Source organism: Dermochelys coriacea, chromosome 10 (assembly GCF_009764565.3).
Source record: "Dermochelys coriacea isolate rDerCor1 chromosome 10, rDerCor1.pri.v4, whole genome shotgun sequence".
Taxonomy (NCBI): Eukaryota; Metazoa; Chordata; order Testudines; family Dermochelyidae; genus Dermochelys; species Dermochelys coriacea.
Window position 1 is genome coordinate 70,457,190 of NC_050077.1, and position 22,183 is coordinate 70,479,372.

Consider the following 22,183-nt stretch of genomic DNA (forward strand, 5'->3'; position numbering starts at 1 on the left):
CTCCTAAGATCTGGCCCAACCCTTTTCCCCCTGCACTATTACTGGGTGTGTAGCAGACTTGTAGATGCTAAGCTCCTAAAGGCTCCAGGTCTCTGATCCTAGTTGGTTATGTGAGCTTTAGCTGTTGTCTGCAGAAGTAGAGATGTTTCCTGTGCCATGGACAGAGCATGCCTGGCTAGCTGGAGAGGGGCAGTTGTCTGAGAACAGATAGGTGGATGGAGATGTTTTGATGAGGCTTTTGTGCTGCAGCAGGGCTGGGATGGACAGGGGGCCAGGATAGTGCTGGGGTGGCCTTTTCCCTGCACTAGGGCTGAGAGGGATATGAAATGAAGACATTTAGCAGGGCAGAGGTTGTGTTGTGTCTTAATTCCCAGCTAAGGCCAACAGGGAGGGAGGCTCATCCACACGCTTCCCCATCCTGTTCAGGTCCAGTTGTTTTTACTTAAGGCTAGCAAGATCCAGCAGGAAGTCCATTGCCAAATACATGCGCTGCAGCTCTGGAGCAGCTGCTGTCCTTTGCCCTGCTGTCTGGAGAGCAGTGACTCATCACAGGGATGGCCTGGAAAGTTTACACAGGGTTATGCTGCCTTTCCCTTTTCACCTCCATGGCGTGAGGAGCTCAGCCAGGAAGGTAGAAGTGCCAGCCTCATGCAGCTTGAGGTGTGGGGGTGGGGGGCAGGTTGCTCCCTGTGCTCTCTGCCTTCTTTAATATGGGGAATATGTCTTCCTAAGGCTTAGCCTCTGAGTCCCCCATGCCCCTGTCTGCCTGGGAATATTTTTGCTAGGAACTTGCTCCCCATACCCCCCAAAGCAGGGTGGGAGGGTGAGTGGGTCAGCAGGGACTGTGTGTGTCTGATTCAAACCTCCCTCATTATCCATCTTGAGGGAGGCTGTGAAGCTCTGGGTATTCAAGGACCTGCACTGTCATTCCCCATCTGCTGGGCTGGAGGCATGAAGCACCCACTCAGCAAGTAGAGGGCTTTCTACTGTGGTGGCAAGGTGCTTCCCCTGCCCATCTACTGCTGGCTGTTTCAAGACACCCCAGTATCATGTCTGCAAACAACCAGTGTCTTTCAGCCATTACTGACCCCTGGATTCCTCCCTCCCGTTAAGTACCTCTGGGCTTCTCACCTCACTAGGGCCCTTTGCATTATTTCTCTGTCCTCTGACATTCACCACTCCTTCCAACTCGGTCTCTCTGAATGGTGCTGATGTGACACTTCCAACTGAAGTTAAATAAAGCCAATCATAACTGCAATCTCTGTACTCCCCACTAAACCCCTCTCCCAACTTAATACATCCCTTTTACCTTTCTCCTTTCTAGCCTTTTTTCAGTCCACACAGCAGTGTCTTTGTCCAATGAACTCAAGGAAGATTTTTGTGAGCTACAATCTCAGTCTTAAATATGTGAGCCCTACTGCACCCCATCCATCCACCAACGTTGTCACTCTGCCAGCGAGAGCCATCTGGGCTGGCAAACAAGACTTATTCTTGCTGACTGTCCCAAGGCTGCCTATTGCTCATGGTTCCATTCGAAGTGTTAATGTCAAGGGATTTTTCTCTCCCTGTTTGTTACATTATTTTGATTGGGTTGGGTTAGATGCAGGTCCTGTGACTCAGTTTCTAGGATCTGCAATGAGACTGGGCGGGGGCGTTTTCCAGACTGGTCATGCAATCATCTGTTTTGAATTTGGTATGGCCGAGGGAGCCATTTGTCATGTTACCACAGCAACTTGCAGACTCCTTGGCCCGTGCGGCTGGGAGGTGGGGCTTTGAGGTGGTACTGTCTGGGGTAAGCTGCATCTTTGTCAGAGGATCTGCTCTGGGGATAGCACGGCCAGACACTCTCAGCTCCTGGCACCCTGCTGAGGACAGCGCCTGACTGCTGCTCCGTGAGTACGCAACAGCAGGCATATACCTAGTGTACAGTCTCTCTAATGCTGGGGAGGGAAGGGGCAGGGAACAGCTAGCGAAGTAGTTCTGCTTAATGGTTCTGCATTTAATCAGGCTGGGAAAGAAGGAATCTGTGCTGGAAGTGGCAATAGGGGTTGTCAGAAGGGATGCCCCTGAGGTGGCATTGGGGTTTTGGAGATTGAAATAGGCTCCTTCCTGAGATGGCTTTGGGATGCATTGGCCACAGTGGGTGGAGCATGCGTTGTGCTGTTGCAATGCATTGGACATGGCCTTGAGGTGTCTTGGAATCTGTATCTGAACTAGCACTCGGCTGTGCTCCTGATTAGGTGGAATGTGTCTGCTTTCTGTGTGCTCCAGAGCTGGCACGACGTGAGTGGATTGTGCTCTTTCATTCTTGAGCTCTGCCAATGCTCCTTCATCCTGACCCACCATGGCACCATCTAATATAGCCCTGACCATTATCCTCAGCTTTGCCAGTGTGCCTCAGTCCTGACCTGCTACACCTCTTGCTACTCTTATCCTGGGTTCTTTGTGCAGTTCTGCTAATGCTGCTGCAGTCCACCTCAGTCCTCCACCTCAACCCTGCACAGCTTTACTGCTGCACCTCAATCATGACTCAGCACCCCCGCTATTCATATCCTGAGTCGTCCCCCCCACCCCCCCAAGCTCTTCAATGCACGAGCCCTGGCTCACAGGACTGTTACTCCAATTTTGGACTCTGCAGCTTTGCTGATGCCTCTCAACCTCGTCTTTGAGTCCCTGTGTTGCAGATGCTTTCTTTAGCTGAGGATTGTCATTTGGGACTCTTCTTGGAATCCCCAATTCTGATGCTTAATTGGATAGATGGGTTGCTGTTAAGCAACACTAGGTCTCACCCACCCAAGGCATATGCTGCCTCAGCGTAGCTCTCTGCCCTTGCCAATCTAGGATGCAAAAGGTCATAATGTACCGTATAGCTTGAGACTCCATCAGAGCCATTGGGTTGACTAGAGACTGGTGCTGAGACCATTTCCAGGATTGTTTTCCCAGGGAGCTCCTTGACTAGGCTGTGAACTTTGCTTTGCAGACTGATGTATCATGATGGCAGCAAACAGGAGCCAGAAAATGCAGAATGGAAGTACAAAGGTAAGTGTGGGCAAGAGGTGGAGAGGCAAAGACTGCTGTGTATGAGCAACATCAGACTGGCTTGAGGAGTAGGGGGTTGCTAATGCTGCCAGTGGAGTATTTGATTCAAATATTCTGCTGTATTGTGTTCCGTTGAGCAAGGCTGCATTGTCTGTGCAACAGATCTGTAACTAGAGCAATATATAGTGTCTGCTGGAAGAAAACAATGATGATCTTTAGCAAGATCTGTGGTTTTTAAATGCTTTTTCTTAAAAAAAAATCTAAGAAATTCTCAGACAAAATCTTTGATTCAATCAATATTGTAAATATCAGTTAAATTAAACAATATGGTTAGAAAATTATAGTTATAAAAAACCCCAGCTTCCTCATCCCCCCCAAAAAAAACCCAAAGCCCAAAAAATTAAAGTCTAGAAACTCAGTAGTTCAGAGTCCAGAAGCTACCTTAACTCTGACCCTTTAACTGTCTATATATCAATAATCTCTGTGCCCAGTGACTGACCTTATCCACTTTTGCAGTATGGACCACAAACCTGCTACCATGCTGAGAATACAGTACAAATGTAAAGAACCAGAGCTATTCGGATGGCCTAAGTGTAGAAGTTATGTGATTGCTAGTCCTGGAAATGCCATCAACTGCCATATTTCTTGTATGAACAGACCTATAGTCAGCTCAGGACATATGTGGGCACCAATCCAAATACAGACACTCTCCTCGCCTCCCCCACACCAACCTGGAGATCACTGGAAACTCCAACATCTCCTCTTACTCTGCAACATGCATTCCAGAAGCAGCACTTGCCTCATAGCCACCATTCGCCAAGCGTTGATTAGCCTAATCTATCCCATTCCTCCTCCCACACTGAGGTGACTTGGAGAACCTCTCCGCTTCCTAATGTCCTGATCAGACTCATGTACTGCACTGGGTGATGGGGGCCAGGGATAAAGGGGCAGAGCCAAGGTGTTTTCACTTAACTAGGAAGGTCTTGATTTTTAGTGCTTGCTTTGTATGAGCACAATGTTCTAACAGTGCTTTCAGTTCAGAGTGCTCTGTCCAGCTGTAATGTCTTACACGCTCTTGTCTGGGAATTAGCTTTATTACCCCCCCACACTGCAAAGCCCATGCAAACAAGGTCATGGACAGAGGCATGCAGTGCCCAGCCTTCCAACATGCCGTCTGTGAGCTGCATGCGGAAGGGCTCTTCCGCAGAGAGCGCTGCCCCTTAAAGGGGGCTGTACTGTGTCTTTACAGATTGTCCCATTCACCTCCTTTCTGTTCTATTCGGGGTCTTATACCTCACCCACCACTAAGGTGACAGGATGTGCTAGAGCCCAAGGTTAAGTGCCAATGGGTGCATGGAGATGAAGGTTAAATAAACACCTCTCTCCTATCTTACTCCCCACCCCCTCCCCCCAAACCCTGATTGCTGCAAAGAAACAAAAGACAAGCCCCCGGGTCCCCTCTTACAGTTGCAGCAGGAGCTGAGACACTGACTGTTGTAGTTGACGGGGGAGACCTGTGTGGCCCTTGCTACATAAACGGTGTCACTGAGATTCCTGCTCCTGTATTAGCAAGTGTTTCCTGCAGGGCTCTCTTGTGCACAGTCCCCCAATTTGTCCCCTTCTTGCTGCACACAGGAGAACGTGCTGCAGAGGGTCTTGCAGCTGCCAGTGGTGAACGCAACATGCGAAAGCCTTCAGAGGACGTACACCAGCACCAAAGAGGTACACCCACTCGTGGCATCGGTGTGTGAGGCCTATGAGAGAGGAGTCAAGGGGGCCAGCTCGCTGGCTGTGTGGAGCATGGAGCCTGTGGTGCGCAGACTGGAGCCTCAGTGTGAGTCTGGATTCTTCCCAGCTGCGGGGGAGTGGGGCACGGGGAGCATGTGGGAACCAGGGATTGTCGGCACATGGGAGCAGCCACAGAGAATCCCCTGCCCGTGAAAAGAAGGCTGCAGTGGAGAGATTCTGACTAGCAGCCAAAGCACAGGGCTGGGAGTTGAGAACACCCTGTTCTACGCCTGGCCGTGCCACCAACTCACTCCATAGCCTAGGGCAAGTAACTACCCGGCCTCAGTTTGCACTTGTGAGTCTGTCAGCCCTCCCTGTGCTGAGTTAATGAAGGATGAACAGTGCCGGTACATGTGCTAAACATTTCCCACATAGACTTAGGTAGGTGGTTGGGCTTCAAGCTTTGCCTGGGCTGGTCTTAGCCGTTGGAGACCTGTGTCTATAACACATCAACAGAGTCAGAGTCCCTCCTCTCTCTAGGACACATCTGGAACATCGGGACCCACCCTGATCCTCAGAGCAGTGTGTCTGGGCCTGGCAGCTGTGGATTCCCTCTGGCAGACCTGCTAGTAGGGCCTGGCCACCCCTCTAGCCCAGCCTCCCTCCCCCAAAGAAAAAGCCCCTGCAGCATCTCCAGAAAGGAATTGTGGGAAAATCAGTGAAGGGTCAAGGCCAGGTCTGTCTGCAGTTCCCAGATGACCATGATTCCATCCCACGGTGGGCAGGGGGAGAGTCTTGCGGGGGATGGGAGGAAAAGAAAGTGCAAAGTCAGCAGCTCAGCATGAGGCCTGAGTGCTCCATCCAGCTGGCTCCTTCCCAGCTCTTTCCCAATGCTAACTGCCCAAGCCGGGGCCAGGGTGCAGCAAATCCCTGGATGCATCCAATATCCAGCCAGAGCTCAGCTACTCAGCCAGGCACCTTTCCCAATGCCCACCCTCGCGGCACTAAGCGGGGAACATGACACAGGCCTGTAGGAGCTGTAGTCTGCCTGTTGGGGACCTGGCCATACCCCTTTGATTGTCCCCTCTGACTCATGTGTTTCCCGCACTTCCCCAGGACACATCAGGTTAGGTGCGGAGCGGGAGAGTCCTAATGCAGCCGCCAGGGGATGCGGCAGAAGGAGGGTAGAATCCATCAGTACTAGCTCTACTATATTGCCTGCCTGTGCCATCCAAGTGCCTCCAAGTGCTGTACAAACAGTATGAACTTATTCAGCCTGTGTCAGGAGAAGGGCTCCAGGGCATTGCACTTAAGTCTTCTTCTGAAGCATTGCACCTCCCCCTTCCCACCACTCCCAGCCTCGGCACTGCTCTAGGGCGTTGCGTTTAGTACTGACTCAGAGAGCAAAGGTGCCCTCTACTGTGCCACCTATACCCTGCTAGCTAGTGCCTGCTAGCTTTGTGGTGGGGTATCAGGATCTGCACTGACAAAGAAGAGGGAACCCCCTAGTGAGTCATCCACCCCCCTCCATGCAGCACAGAGCCCCCTACCACCATGCTAATATCCAGGCTTTGGTTCAGTCACAGCTGCCAACATCCTGGCCTGTAGGGGCTTGGATCACCTGGAGGAGAAGATCCCTGCCCTCCAGTACCCAGTGGAGAAAGTAAGTAATGGACCCAACCCCTCTCCCCCATCAGCCTTTGGGACCTACCTATTCCTGGGCGGCACCACCCACACCCATGTGGGACCCACTCATGCCTGCTCTTCCCCCGCGTGGGACCCATCCATTCCCGGATGTTGCCCGCCCCATGAATCTCCCAGGGGAGAGCTCTGTTTTCATGGGACAGTGTGGGCATTGGCTTCATTCCCGGATTCCATGTGGGTGATAACTGGGTGGTGATGGGCTCTTCTGAGGCTAATAGGGTAACATGCTAGGAGCCACTGGTCTCCTCTGGGCCCCCAGAGAGTCATCCACAGTTAGGGATGAGGGTTTGGGGGGCCCCCTAGGGTCATTCCTAAAGACATGTAGACCAGTGGGGTCATGTCACACCTGCTCATGCTGCTCCCTATGCTCCATCCCCTTCAGCATCCTTCAACCCAGAGTGAGACCATCTAGGCGCTGATGCTTCTCTCCTGTGGGGCTGCCTCTGAGCCATCTCCACATACAGCCATGCTTTGGGTTCCATTGGTCACTGTATCTTCACAAAGTGAGACCTGGGTGACTGAATCATGTTGCATGTCTCTTCTCCATCTTTTCTCCTGCAGATTGCATCTGAACTGAAGGACTCCATCTCCACCCCCATTCAAAGTGCCAGGAGCACCATTGGCAACTCCATAGCTGGCACCTTGGACAGGGTCTTGGGGCTGACTGCTGAGGGTTATGAGCTGACCAAGAGCACAGCAGAATATACCTGGAGCAGCCGGGTTAGCCAGATGGCAGCTGCCGGGGTAGATGGAGCCCTGGGGCAGCTAGAGAAGCTGGTGGAGTTTCTCCTGCCAGAAGAGGAGCATGAGCCAGGTAATCCTGCCTCCTCAATCATCAATGGATGGCGTCGCGAGTGGGAGTGGGGCACTTGGTGCTAATCGAGAAGCCTTTCCCTTTGGGGAGACCTGGTCTTAAATCTGATTCACATGAAAATGGCTCTGATGGCCTTTGTCTGGGACACAGCACAGTGAAGATTGCCCAGTTCAGTGGGTTTGTCAGGCCTCTGCTCAGACACGCAGGAGTGGGGTAGTGCGGGAGGGGCGGGATTTTGAGATCCCGAGCTTGGGCAGGTCTGTGTGAGGGCTCCAGCACCAGGTTAGCAGAGTTTGCTGCCATTCAGGACTGAGGTGCACTGGCAACTTTTCCAGCCTCTGTCTGCACTACGGCTGGTTCTGGCCAGGATCAAGGGAGACTGTCCCTTTTGTGCTGTCTTCCCCGCATGCCTGGCGAATGCCTCCATGGGAACGTGTGAAGATTTATGTGCACTGGGGTTAGGTAGAGCCTCCTCTCTGTCACCTAGCCTGCTCGGGAGATTCCCTGGCGGTGTACTGAGTAGCAATAGGGAGGGTGGGGTGGCCCTGTGAATACCCTTTGCAGGTTATTGTTCCTTCTTCCTTATTATGTCCTTGGACACAGTAAATGGCCCAATGATTCTGCCTGTGCGAGGGGCCCCACATGATGGGCCCGTTAAACACAGGTATGATCTGTCTCCTGCAACCAACCAGTTCTCAGGAAGCCAGCTGCTGAGCTTTCCACAAGGTGGCGCTGTCACCCTGGTCAGATGCCTCTCACAGATGGAGCCTGAAAGAAGAGAGAAGGGGGCTAATTATTCCTCAGCAAGGTGCAGCACTTGGCTGGGTGATTGGAGCTGGGGGGTGGGCGGGGACTGAAAAAGAGGCTTCTGAAATGAAAGCCCTAGGGTGCCAGGTGCTGTACAGAGCTGAATGGGGCTTTGCTGTACAGCTGGGTAGCAGGGCAGTCCCAATGCAGAGACCTGCTTCTGTGCACCACTAGAATTCCACCCCCAGAGATCCCAGGAGAGCAGTGCCAAGCCAAGCCATGCCCATTCCCAGTTGGCTCTGCCTCTCTGCCTGTAGCTCATGAGCCCACAAGGGTGCATGGATCTGAAGTGATGCCCTCCCAGCAACAGCCTAGCATCTTCACCAGGATCGGTGCTTTGGCCAGCACGATCTCCCACCGCGCCTACCAGCAGACAGCCAGAACCATCCAGCGCACTAAAGCCAGAGGGCAGGAGCTGACCATGTGGATTCCAGGCTTGGTGAGTGCCCCTGCACAGCACAACTAAGGGGAACTCCTGGGGACCCTGGCAGCAGCTTAGTGCCGGGACTGATCTGCCATAAAACGTGGGCTGATAGCCCCTTGGATCTATGAAAGTCTGAATCCCAAGCCAACAAACAATAGCCAATGTTTAATGGAGGACCTAGACGGAAGCAGTGCTTTGGGGCCCCCTGCTGGTGTAGCAGCGGTTACTGCACAATCCCCATCTCCTGAACCCTACTGAAGGATGCTAGCACAGAGACAGTGAAGTAAACATAAGTAATACTAAATTATCCTATGCTCTTCTCATCTTTGCATCTGTCTATTTCTGTCTCTTAAGGCTCTCTGAGTGGTTTACACACCCTACTCAGTTAAGCCTCTCAGCAAGGTTGAACAGAGTTTTATATCTTCATTTCACTGAGGAGAAACTGAGACACAGTTGCCCAAGTCACCAAGGTCACAGCAAGTTCATGTCAGGAACAGAACCCAGGCGTCCTGCCACCCAGTGTCCTATTCTAACTGTTTAGGCCCATCCACCACTGCCCTGTCTAGGAGCTAGGCCAGTACATTTCAGGGCCTCACGCTTGGTGGAGAGCAGGACACAGGGTATTGCTGTTGTGAATATATTTCTCTTCACTTGCTCCATGGGAAGAACCAAGTGGCTCTTTGGCTCATGCTTTGCTGCTAGCTGCTCACTCTCCCTCCAAGGCAGGCAGGGTCCTGGCCCCTTATAATCTCTGTGGCATCAGCGCACATAAGGCCCCCACCAAACTAGCAGGCTGGATTATTTTTAACTGGTTCTAAATTTAGAAGGTTAATTAATGGTCTTGACATAACATCCTTCCCAAAGCAAAAGGCCCCAGCAGACACACAGATAAAATCAGGAGTAAAAAGCCCACCTCCAACCCACTGTCTCGCCACTCTGCTCCCCTGGGGTTGGAAACCACCCCGCCAGAACACCACAGCCCCCTACTGCCTTTGGGATTTCTTCCCATATGTGTCTGTCCTCTGACCCTTGAACATCCTGTTACAATTACAGCCCTGACACAGAATGGATCCTGCGAACCACTCATTCTGATTAGAGCTCACAAGCTAAACAGAGCTGGCCTGGGTTGGCTGGGAGACCACCAAGGAACATGGAGCTGCTGCAAGGGATGGGGTGTGAGTGACTTGTTAGAGGACTCTCTTGACCACAGTGCCCCAGCGTGACACGAGGGGTGCAGTGCTGCGGGGAGCGGTGTGAGGGGAGAGAATCGGAGAGTACCTAACTCCAAGGTCTGGGCCACTTGTGGTGATTAAAGATCTAAAGTCACTTTTGGAAAGAGTTAGAGTTTTGACCCCTGTGTTCTGGCCAAATTCCATCCAGGGTAATTGTCTTGACTCGCCAGATTCCCCCTGTGGTTTTTAATGGCTCTGGAATTCTCTTTACTTTCTGTCCTAAACTGGTGTGCAGCTTTGTTATGGATCAGTTAAACAGCTGCTGCTTTGCACCTAGATGAGGCAGCATGTCAGTGGTGAGTGAGTGTTCCCTGTGTGTCCCACAGCTCTATCGCAGGGCGGGGACAGGAGGCTGACAGGGGAAATGTTGGCATTTTAACAGATTTATTGCTTGGCTTTCCCCTTAGCGTTCATCTCCTCACTGTAGTGCCTGAGCCTGCAAAGCATCAACAGGCCTGGCCTCGCAGCTCCATCAGCACTGGGTCAGCAGCACTGTCCCCCGTGTGTAAGTGGGAACAGGTATGGATCGGGGCTGGCTTGCCCAGCACGAAGCACAGTTAGGCCCTGTGTTATGCTGTGTGTTAGTGCAGCTCCCCCTCCCTTGATGCTGGCCCGCAGGCTCTCCGTGGACACTCAGCTGTGCTGTGGGAATCTGGAGCCCTGGCGAGGGGCAGTGAACTCTGACTCATCAGCCTTGTGCTGGCCATCATGCATTGCCATGGTGGGCTGCAGAAATACCTGGATTCAGGAGCCAGTGACAAGCACAAGGGATGCAGTCAAGAAATCCCGAGTGCAGCCTCAATGCAGCAGTCACCCTGCTCCATGGTGGCCCTGGTGAGGTCCCACCTGTGAGCAGGGGCTCTCTGCTCTCTCTCACTGCAGGGTGCTGTGGCCAAGCAGAGCACGGCCAAGGCCCAGCAGGTCCTGTGCGATGTGCAGAATGCAGCAGCTGGTTGGCTAAGCAAGGAGCAAAGTAAGGAGCCAGAACAGGAGCAAGAGGAGGAGGAGCTGGAGAAAGAAGAAACCAAAGCAAGTGAGGTACAGAGAGGGGCAGAGCAGTGAGCACACCTGCTCTGATGGGTCAGCGAGGGAACCTTTACAAAGCTCCCTGCAGGTCCTGTCCAGTGGCCAAGGCAGCAGTTATGGCCCTTAGTAGTACGGTCAGGGATCAGGTACAGAGGAGGAGGTGAGGGAGGGAAGGGCGTGATTCTCCCAAGGCTGTAGAGGGAATCAGTAGCAGAGCTCAGAGTCCTGGCTCCCAGCCTCCTGCAATAACTGCTAGACAACACTGCCACATAAAGGGAAACAGTTCTATTTAGAAGCCACTGTGATCCAATGGGCCATGCTCCCCGTGCCCCTCAGCCCCTTGGTCTTTATTCCCAAGAAACAGACTTGGTGACCTTGGGCAGCTCTCAAGGGTCCCCTCTGCTTGTGCCCTCCCAGGTGGAGGTGTGGAGATGACTGTTGCAAGCTGAGGGTTTGGAAGCCCTGGCGGAGGGGCAGGAAGTGACGGTCTTTAGCCTCCCTCACTTGGTGGAGACTCTGGAGAGGCCCCTGTCCTGCCGCCACTACCCTTGAAAAGGGAGTTGGCAGCCTCCAGGCCTGTCAGATGCAGAGGCCTGGAGTCTCTGACCTGGCTGAGCTGTGTTTGTTGCAGTGAGGGTTGAGGAGCAGGGGAAGCTGCTCAAACTTCCAGTTTTCGGCCCACAGCCCTAGGGGGCAGTTCCAGCAGCCAGGGATAATTGGTGAGTAGGGATGCCCTGCTACGCCGCTCTTTGCCCAAGGGCCTTGCACTGGGCACAGAGGGTGGCATAGAGCCACTACTGGTGAAGCTCTGACACCTAGGGATGGGGTCACTCTGCAGGGGAATCCTTGGGAGGCTAGATCCGCTGGCTTCACAGCTGCTTTGTGCTGCCGGACCAGGACCGAGAACCTGGCCCAGAGATCAAGCGTTGGAAATGACTGAATGGAAACTTTCCCCTAGTAGGAGGTCTGCTGGGACAAGGAAGAAGGGAAGTCAGGGCCCTGCACCTTTGCCCTCCCCACTTTCAGTACAACTTGAGGAGTTGGACAAACTTCCACCGGAAATACAGTCTTGAATCAAATAGCTGGGGGGGTGCAGGCTTGTCTTGTCTCTGGAGCCTGGGGGGTTGGGGAGGGAGGACAGGATAAAGCCCCAGTGCAAGCTGCTCAGCCAAAGGCCAATGGCTCTGGCTCTGAATCATCTGTTCAGTCTTTGGGCTTCTGAGAGCTGGGGAACTCAAAGGGAAGGACAGGGCTGCAGGACAGAGATGGTGCCTGGGGCCTGCTGCTCCCAGCATAGGCCGTGCCTGGCACTTACCAGAAGGGCTGGGCATATTTCTCTTTGCAGATGGCTGAGGTTGCCAAGACTCCAAGCCTCCTGGGCAGCATGGCCCAGAACCTACAAACTGCCTATCTCTCCACCATCTCCAGCGTGAAGAGGGTCCCCTCTGCTGCCTGGGGGACAGCTGGGGAGCTGCTCCAACTCACCCCTCGCAAGGCAGCTTCCTTAGCCAGAGAGAAGGTGGGCACTCTGGGGGATGCCCTACGCACTGTTACTGGGAGCATGATGGAGACCGTGTCCCGCTACGTGCAGGTGAGTTTATCCCTTCCTCTGAGAGCTCCCTTCCTGCGCTGCAGTGTGAAGGCAAGACATTCTTGGCCAGGATCAGCCTCTTCTGGCCTGGGGCCTGTATCTTTCCCCCACCTCTGGCTGGAGCCCCTCCCTGCTGGGAATCCTATCAAGGGCTCCTATTGCACCAGACTCACTGCCAGTCTGGGGCTCCTTTGGGCCATGTTAGAGATGGCTCCTTCAGCTCAGAATGGGGCTGAGGGGTACTCCCTGGGTTTGGGGAAGCGATGGACTCTTGGCTTTGCTTACAGGGGCCATGGTGCAGAGGGGTGCCCTGTTGATGCACCCCAGTCTTGGCTGCCTCACACCCAGCTGTGCCAGTGCCTTTCAATCCTGACCTACAGCCCCCCTTCTAGTCCAGTCTTTTGCCCCTTTCCTCCTGCAAAGCCAAAGTCGTGATTGAGGGTCCCTGGAGAGCGTTGTCTGGAGCCTCAAAGCAGGGGCTACTGCCAGTCAGCTGTGAGATGCACAGCCAAGTGCTCAGTCACACCCCTTATCTAACGTGGCCTCTCAGATTGGCTGGCCCAAAAGCCCCGTACTGCATGTGGGGTCTGTCCTTCCATTCACCAGACAGACTGATGCAGCCAGGCCCCTGGAGTGCTGCTCACATGGACTGTCCTTGGAAATCCCAACTGAGAGAGTCTGGTCTGACCAGAAATTCCTGGCAAGGTGAAAGTTCAGGGCGTGACCCACCTCCTCTCCAGCTGATTCCTGCCTCCCTCCCTCCCTCCCCCTGCCTGATCCAGGGCTCTCAGCCCATTAATCATGTGTCCATGGAGATGCAGACTGCCCACTGGGCTCCACTGCCCACCCCCTGGGGATCTGTCTGGAGTTGAGTTCTCAGCTGCTGGCTTCAGCTGCAGGCTTTTCTGCTTTGTGTGGCAGGAGTGGCCAGGAGTCGCAGCTCCGTGGTGGGTGTAAGGTCTGAGTAGCCTCGAGGATACAGGGCTTTGTGAGGGATAGAAGATGGAGATTAGGAGGGGCAGGGAGAGGGGCCCACTGAGGAGCAGGCAGTATTGTCAGATCAGTGTGCTGGTGAATAAAGACCCAAGGCCCCCTGAGCAGTTCCTGGTGTAGAGCCCCACTGGGAGGGCTGGTGTCTGGCACCTATTTAACTGGTCAGAGTTTGTGACTGTGTCACTAATAGTTTGTGGACAGAGCAGTCACCTGCATGCAGGGGTCCCCTGGAATGGGTTACATTCCAGTGGGGGTCTGGGGTCCCATCATTCTCCAGTGTGCACTATATTGATGACTCAAAATGCCAGTGCCTCAAAAGGTGGGAGGGATGAGGATTGGGGAAGAGGCCCTTGCCTGGTGGCAGGGGACACTCTGCAGTCCCCTCCTAGCGCTCTTTCTGCGGAGTGAAGGGAGCAGGTGCCTGACGGGGGGGGGGGCATCTTTGCAGAGTGGTGGGGTCCGCAGGTGAGTTCTTTCAAACACCAGCCCAGCAAAAGCACTGGCACCTCCTTATATCGGTCCCAGTAGCTCCTAGGAATCCAGCCAGAACTGCCTCCCTGTCGACAGACCCCTTGGGCTGGCTCAGCAGTCAGGAAAAGCCTCAGAGCCTTGATGTCACCCCCCTGAGCACTGCTCCCCAGGGCATCTGACCCTGATTCTTCCTGTCATGCTGAGGCATCTGGCTCTGGGTCCTTGCTCCAACGGCTGCAACACTTGGTCCCCTTCTGGGCAGCTCGGCAGCCTGGCTTGGAGCAAAGAAGCCAAGATGGCGAAGGGGACCAGCCCCAGCATTGAACCAATTACTCTGCTGTGTCTGGGGCTCAGTCTGGTGCCTGGGCCAGACTCCACTTGGGAGTCCAGGCAGCAGCCACCCTCCTTGCACGTTACATGCAGGGCAGATCCTGACTGGGGATGGAGTTGGGGTGGGTCTAGGGGCCAACCTGGTCTTGTCTTTGGGAGGCTTTACTTGTGCACCTCCCCATCCCCAGGCAGCGTTGGCCCTCTGTCTTTGAGCACACGAGCTAGGTGGGGAACCCTCAGCCCCCTGGGGTCTGCCCCCTGAGGCCAGCAGGCCTTTGGAAAAGCCTTGCAGTGAAAATCCCAGAAGCAGCAGAGACCAGAACAACCTGACCTAATACATCCTTCATCCGGACAGTGAGAGACAACCCGAGCTAAGGTACCCTAACCTAGGGTCCAGCGCCCACATGGCTGGAGAGACAAGTCAGGATCAACCCTTTAGAGAACCTAGCTCTTCTCCTCTAACTGATCACTGCATCTCCCAGCCTCTGCAGCAGCCTGTCCCCTGGTGACTGAGCAGGGCTGGAGGGGAGTAGGTCTGGTCCCCTGGAGCCTCTGGCCTGAGGAGGGAAGAGTCCCCTGGAGCCTGAGGGGGAGGGGTGGGTCAGCTGAAGGTCCCTTGGAGCCTGACAGCAGGTCTGGGCCCCCAAGCAGTGCAGTATCTCCAGACCTGAGTTGGTCCTAAGGGCCAGCCTGGGCCTTTTGGCCAGTGCGCCACTCTCCCTTTGGTGTGCTGTCCCAGGATGAACAGCGTGACCTCCTAGGCTGGGAGCAGTCACTTGTGGGGAGGGGGCAGGGAGGCTTCTTGGCTCCAGTCTGAAGCAGGAATGTGTGGGATTGGGGAGGGGAAGCTAACCCCACAGGGTCCCCCCCACTGAGCAGAGAATGAGTTTGGTGCGGCTGGTCCTGCTGACCCGTCTCCTGCAGGGGAAGCAGGGAGGATGCTGAAGGCCAGGGAGGGCATCTGCGGGGGCCATGCTTTGCAGTCTTGGCATTCCTTACCCCCCAAGGCCACTGCGCCAGCTCCCCAGCCCCCTCCTAGCCCTTTTATTCCTGCCAGATTTGGTTGAACTCGGTGTGTAAGAGCTGCAGTGAAGCCTGCTCATCCCTGCCCAGCGCGTGGGGATTTAGCTAAAGGGATTAATTCCCTTTGAGCAGAATGGTCCAGATGGAGGCCTCTTTGGGCTGAGGCTCACCCACCGAGGGCATGAGGAGGCTGGGCCTCGCAGGGTAGGTCTGGAGCAGGGTGGGTTTCCTCCCCCATTCTGGGAATGAACGGGGGGTTCAGCCAAATGCCAATGGGGACCTAGGGCAGAGGATGGAGGGCCAGACATGCCCTTCCTCTGGTTATTTACATGCCGCGCCATTGAAATGCAGCTACCTCTGGAGTGGGGACAGTGCGGTGGTGGTTTCTGGCCAGACACGGGGGCAAACTGCAACTCTTTTGATAAGTGTCCGGGCCCCTTTAGTTATGGTGCAGAGCAGACAGGAGCCAAGTGCAGTTTTCTCCATACTCAGATGTCCCTCTGGCAGCCATTGGCCAAGGGGCAGAGCGGTGCTTCAGGCCACCCATAGGCAGGCGGGGTGTTAAGTGTTCTCTTGCTGTTTAGCTCCCCAGGCTGCTGGCAAAGAAAGAGGAGACGCTGCATGAGAATGAGCCCACTCCTGAGCAACACCGAAGTCAGGAGGGCTCCAGGCCTGTGGCTTCCCCGTCCCTGGAGAAATCCCAGCTGCGAGGAAACTGGCGAGCCAACCGAGCTCACCATCCCCTCTCCTTCCTGGGACTGGAGGATCCCTTCTTCCTGCAGCCGAGCTCCTTCCAGCGCCAGGCTCCACGGCGGAGCCCAACCTTCGAGCCCGACTACCCCATGACCCGCAAATCTGCCTTCTCCCCCTATAGGGAGGGGCTCAGCACCAGGAGGGTGAGCAAAAATTCATACCGCTACAGCCCTGAGCCTGTGTACACCAGGGCTAACTATAGCAACCTCTACACCATGGCCTTCAAGAAGGACTGAACGGGGGCGGGGGCCAGAACTCGCTCACTCCCTGCTTCACACATGCCAGCCTGCACCTGCTGCGCTTAGTGCCTTGTCGAGCATCATGCTGTTGGTTTCAGTATTAGGACCCTCAGGAGTTAATCTCAAAGCAGTGTTCCCTCTGTACAGCCCCAGCACAGACAAGGGGACAGGGACAGGGACTTACCTTCACCTCTGGCACCAGGGTCGCTTGCAGCTTGAGGCCAGGAGTGAAATGAGTTTGACAGTCCCAGCTCATTCCCTTTCCCAGCAGGCCGGGTGCGTTCAAGCCTGTTTCTGTGTGTCTGCCCGGAATGGAGCTGGCATGGAGACTAAGACTGACTTGAGGCCCTGCTTAGTGGGGAGGCCTGCCGTGCAGTATCACTATGACCATGGGGGGAAAACAAGGGCAGGGTTGCAGTTTTGTGTCACTACCCATCCCTCCAAGGTGACCCCACAGAGAAAGAAATGGGATTGTGCCCTGTTGGCTTCTTTCTGAAGAGAGGTCAGAGGGTCCTCAATCCCGAATTCTGCTGGTATTTTACAGCAGGCGCTGTATCAGGAATGTCAGGGCTGGTCCGTGCTGGTTTTACCAGTGGAGCCGCTGGGGCTTTTGCATTATACTGGGAGTCTTCTCAGCCCTCAGTTGAAGGGACAAAGTGCTAAATCCTTAGCAAAGATGGCCTTTCTCCACAAGGTTCACTGGTCCTTGTAGTAACATGGCTTGCCATGTGTGTCATTCTGGGTTGCTTTTATTCCCCCAAACTGCCTTGTGAGGTAGATGGAATAAGCAGGCCATAGTGTGGGGCGGGGGGGCCATTTCTGGCCCCCTCTTGCCTGTGATGGGTTGAATGGCAGTGACACAGTAAGAGGCAGTTTCCTGAGTGGGAAGGTGAGGACTGGAAGCAGGACAATGAAGGAAGAAGCAGCTCTACCGTGAGGGAGCAGAGGAGAGGAGGAGGGGGAAGAGGGAGCAGAGAAGAGGGAAAGGGGAGCAGGAAAGGGCAGGAGCTGGGAGGCCATGTTGCCTAGGGCTGGGCCTTGCTCAGTAGTGCTTCTCTTGCATGTACCCTGTGTGGGCAGCAGCTGAGACGGGGCTTGTCTTTGCACTCTAGGCTGGTGGAGCCAGGTTCTGCTGCAGACCAACCCCTCCCATCAGACAGCAGCTTTAGAAATGCCTGAGGGGGGAACGTGGCTTGCATCCTCGTTCCTTCCTACCCTCACCCGCACAGGCCAACCCTGCCTCTGGCCTAGTCTTCCTCTGCAGAAGTCACTTGAGACCCAGGGGCAGAAGTCCCTGCTGGACGGCAGGATCCATGGGTGGGAGCTCCCCAGAACCAGGCCATCTCCTTGGCCCTCCATGTGGTGTTAGGGCTTTGTGGTGTCAGTAACAAGGCATGTGTTATGCAGGCTATGACATGGGGGAGCTCTTAGAGCCCCTTTCTTCCTATCCTGTAGGAGCAGCTCAGTATCCGGGTAGGTTCCCTGCAGGAAGGTGAGCTGCATCCCCCGCCCAGCTGTGTGTTTCCCCATCCCCCAATCAGGGCAACCGGCTCTTCTATTTACTGCAATAATAAACATTCCCCACTTGTCTAATGCCTGGCATGCTTGTTTCCTCCGGGTGAGTGAGATTGTGCCACTGGGGCCATCCCCACTGAACTGGATCAAACTGCAGCTGTCTTGGTCCCTGCATCCCTGGGTGGGGGGGGGGGGTGGCACAGGTCCAAAGACCTGATCCCAAAGGCACAGCCACAAACAAGCTGGGGGTGGCTTCAGCCCAAAGAGCATGACATAAGCTGGGGCAGAGCAGCTGCTGAGCTGGCTTCTCCACGAGCCTATAAAAAGGGCATGGTGGTGCTGTGTATGGTCCTGGCAGAGGAGGTAGCATCTGGGCCTTTGGGGCCAGCTGCTCCCTCCAGCAGCTGGGGAAGGTCTGTGTGTTGTGCAATATTGTGACTAGTCCATGCCAGCTCCATCTCCTGACTCGGCGCCAGCTCCCCACAACCTGGCAGTGCCTTGTGTCGGGCTGCCTAGTGCCCTACCCTTCCTGGCCTTAGGCAAAGGGGAGTTTGTGCCAGGGTATCAGTGAGGGGAGAGGAGGGTCTGAACCTCCAGTGGCCTGGAGGCTGGGCCCTTTCATTTATCAGATGGGATGCTCCTCGCCCACACCTCAACCGTCTCCCCACCCCACGCACTAGGTGATGGGAAGGAACAGGCCTAGCTGGAGATGCTCCTCCCCTCCAGCTCTCTGTCTTTACGGTGGGGTGACTATTTTCAGGAGGGCTGGGGCTGCCCTGATGGATGTGACTAACCTACACAGACCTGGAACAAGAGGGCAGTGCCAGACAGAGCTGTGTCCTGTCCCATACTCGCTGCTGGGAGCTGCTGTGGCCACCTTCCAGCCATAGGCAGGGAAACATGCATCCTCCGTAGCTCTCTCTGCTGAGCTGCTGTACAGCAGGGACAGGAGATTCCTGCCTTGTCTGCCCTCGCCTGCACTCCACAGTCGCACAGCACAGCTGCTGTAGTGTTTTTTCTTTACTCTGTGTGGAGAAAGGCTCAGGCAGCAACTGCTCCTACAGCTTGGCTTTCCAGAGCCCTGGCTCCCAGGTGCTCCAGGCAGTGCCAGGCCCCAGAGGGCAAACGGTCCAAGACATTTGGGGATTCTGCAATCCAGGCAATGGGCCCCGTTCTATAAGTGTGGTTACAGGGACAGTCCAAATCATCCTCCAGCGCTACAAGGACCAGCCCCAGCCAGGCTCTGCCTTCCGTCAGCGCTCTCACAGGTTTGATCTGAACCCCAAAACTATTGAAAATCTGACAAGTTAGTGCCAAGCAGCAGCACAAGGTTGGGGGGCCTGGTCCTAAGGGGCTGAGCCCCTCGCGTTGCAATGCCAGTCCACCAATAACCACACGCTGCTCCATAGCACTCTGATCTAAACCAGGGGCCGTGTATAGAAGCCAAGGGAGAAAAGAATAGTTTGTCCAGCTACTCACAGCTATCAAACCGGCTGGATTAGCTGGGCTGCCAGCAAAAGGCATAAATTCACCCAGACAGTTTGAGCTGACTTGTGCTGGATTAATAGTGAAGGGCCTGGGACTATAGCAAGAGGGAGATTTAGCCAAATTGCAGCAGGTGCCCAGATTTCTGCCCTTGGTCTGTCACGCTCTAGGGAAGGCTAGGCCAAAAGGCAGTTATCCTCATCCACCTCCTCCATAGGCGAGTTCCCCCTTCCCCTGCACAAAAACCACAACTGTGATGAGCCAGGAGCTTTCTATAAAAAGGGGGTTTATTGCAGTAGAAATCACTGTTTACAGACACACCCTCTTATTTACGCTCAACCTTTACAATCTGGGGTAGAAGGAGCAGAGACCCCGCTCCACATTCACAGAGAAATGTTACTGGTTTTCAACCCATCTGGGGGGAGAACCTAGCCCTTCCTTCAACTCACAGTCCCTGCCTGGTGACCATCTAGGGACAGACAAACTGTGGCTCCCAGCAGGGACCGGGTTATCATTCACTGGATCCCACGCTAGAGTCTAGAGTCCTGGAAACCAGCCAAGTCTCCAATCTTACATGCATGTCTAATGCATCGTTTAAACAACAGAAACCTCTGCTGTCAGTAAAAGAACTGAGGAGAGGAGCTGGTCCGCACAGACAACACCAGGCACTGTGACAGCTCAGTAATTAGTCGAGATTGCACAGAGAAGGGGGACAGAACCAGAGGCTGACAATGTTCCCTGAATCCCAGGGGCTTTGGTGTCAGCTGAAGATACAGACATTTGAGATGCTGAGAAACACCAATGGGCAGACACAGATGCCACCCTCTGTACATGTGGCGTGCACCCACTAGCCACTCCAGAACCACATCAGCATCAGAGATGCTTACAAGGAGCATTACCCAGTACCACCTACCTGTGAAGGGGAAGGAAGGAGGGTCTACTGGTCAGGGTAATAGCTTGGGACTCTGGAACCAGGGGTCAATTCCCTTATCTACCAGACTGTGTGTGACCTTGGGCAAGTCACTTAATGTGTCTGTGCCTCAGTTCCCCTTCTGTAAAGTAGGATTAATAGCACTGCACCACCTCACAGCAGTCTTGTGAGGTGCTCAGATGTTATGGTGATAGCGACCATAATAAGTACCTAAGAGAGGTACAAACAGCCACATGCCCAAGTCATTGCTCCTAGATTCCCAGTTGAGAGATCTGAGATTGGAACGGAGGGCTAGGAGACAGCTGGTCCTTCCCACTCATTTGTATTGAGAGGAAGTGGCAGCTCCCCACCAAAGGAACTGTGGGAGGTAAGACTCTCCCAGAAGCTGCAGAAAGATGCTCTGGTATTTTCCAATATTAGGGAGGGGAGGGGAGTTATTTAGCAGAGTGAAAACTAAGAGAGACTGTGAGCTTAGCACAATGGGGCACCAGTGCTGACTGGAGTCTCTGGATGCTATTGTAATATACATAATATTCAGACTACTTGGCTGAGGAATCCTGTCCTCAAGGGAAAGGGTGGGAGCTCAGGGGTGGCGCATTTATAGCTAAATTGGACACCATGCTAGTCACTGTGTAACATGGCCCAACCCCCTGGGGATGGACAGTATGGACTCCTAGGTGTTGAATTATAAAGACCCCAGGTTGCACTGGTATATATCCTGTGCAACCTGTATGTTGGCAACAAGAAGAAAGCCAAGGAAAGTGTGGGCCCCTTACTGAATGAGGGAGGCAAGCTAGTGACAGAGGATGTGGAAAAAGCTAATGTACTCAATGCTTTTTTTGCCTCTGTTTTCACTAACAAGGTCAGCTCCCAGACTGCTGTGCTGGGCAACACAAAATGGGGAAGAGATGGCCAGCCCTCTGTAGAGATAGAGGTGGTTAGGGACTATTTAGAAAAGCTGGACGTGCACAAGTCCATGGGGCCGGACGAATTGCATCCGAGAGTGCTGAAGGAATTGGCGGCTGTGATTGCAGAGCCCTTGGCCATTATCTTTGAAAACTCGTGGCGAACGGGGGAAGTCCCGGATGACTGGAAAAAGGCTAATGTAGTGCCCATCTTTAAAAAAGGGAAGAAGGAGGATCCTGGGAACTACAGGCCGGTCAGCCTAACCTCAGTCCCTGGAAAAATCATGGAGCAGGTCCTCAAAGAATCAATCCTGAAGCACTTAGAGGAGAGGAAAGTGATCAGGAACAGTCAGCATGGATTCACCAAGGGAAGGTCATGCCTGACTAATCTAATCGCCTTTTATGATGAGATTACTGGTTCTGTGGATGAAGGGAAAGCAGTGGATGTATTGTTTCTTGACTTTAGCAAAGCTTTTGACACGGTCTCCCACAGCATTCTTGTCAGCAAGTTAAGGAAGTATGGGCTGGATGAATGCACTATAAGGTGGGTAGAAAGCTGGCTAGATTGTCGGGCTCAACGGGTAGTGATCAATGGCTCCATGTCTAGTTGGCAGCCGGTGTCAAGTGGAGTGCCCCAGGGGTCGGTCCTGGGGCCCGTTTTGTTCAATATCTTCATAAATGATCTGGAGGATGGTGTGGATTGCACTCTCAGCAAATTTGCGGATGATACTAAACTGGGAGGAGTGGTAGATACGCTGGAGGGGAGGGATAGGATACAGAAGGACCTAGACAAATTGGAGGATTGGGCCAAAAGAAATCTAATGAGGTTCAATAAGGATAAATGCAGGGTCCTGCACTTAGGATGGAAGAATCCAATGCACCGCTACAGACTAGGGACCGAATGGCTCGGCAGCAGTTCTGCGGAAAAGGACCTAGGGGTGACAGTGGACGAGAAGCTGGATATGAGTCAGCAGTGTGCCCTTGTTGCCAAGAAGGCCAATGGCATTTTGGGTTGTATAAGTAGGGGCATAGCGAGCAGATCGAGGGACGTGATCGTTCCCCTCTATTCGACACTGGTGAGGCCTCATCTGGAGTACTGTGTCCAGTTTTGGGCCCCACACTACAGGAAGGATGTGGATAAATTGGAAAGAGTACAACGAAGGGCAACGAAAA

The 22,183-nt window shown here is 54.1% G+C and overlaps 1 protein-coding gene across 2 annotated transcripts in view; it reads left to right on the plus strand.

The window, feature by feature from the left end:
* The window catches only part of PLIN1 (perilipin 1), a 30,935-nt gene extending 13,172 nt beyond the window's left edge, over nt 1-17,763 (plus strand). The window contains exons 1-9 of one of the 2 annotated variants that reach the window (XM_043493509.1): nt 1,743-1,892; nt 2,981-3,039; nt 4,675-4,873; nt 6,348-6,430; nt 7,033-7,285; nt 8,350-8,531; nt 10,631-10,786; nt 12,120-12,365; nt 15,767-17,763. In XM_043493509.1, coding sequence (XP_043349444.1) covers nt 2,992-3,039; nt 4,675-4,873; nt 6,348-6,430; nt 7,033-7,285; nt 8,350-8,531; nt 10,631-10,786; nt 12,120-12,365; nt 15,767-16,171 — 1,572 coding nt within the window. In that variant the 5' untranslated portion in view covers nt 1,743-1,892; nt 2,981-2,991 and the 3' untranslated portion in view covers nt 16,172-17,763. Of the gene's footprint in view, nt 1-1,742; nt 1,893-2,980; nt 3,040-4,674; nt 4,874-6,347; nt 6,431-7,032; nt 7,286-8,349; nt 8,532-10,630; nt 10,787-12,119; nt 12,366-15,766 lie in introns of those variants that run through there. The other variant, XM_038419060.2, reaches the window with a different exon arrangement.
* The last annotated feature ends 4,420 nt before the right edge of the window (nt 17,764-22,183 follow it).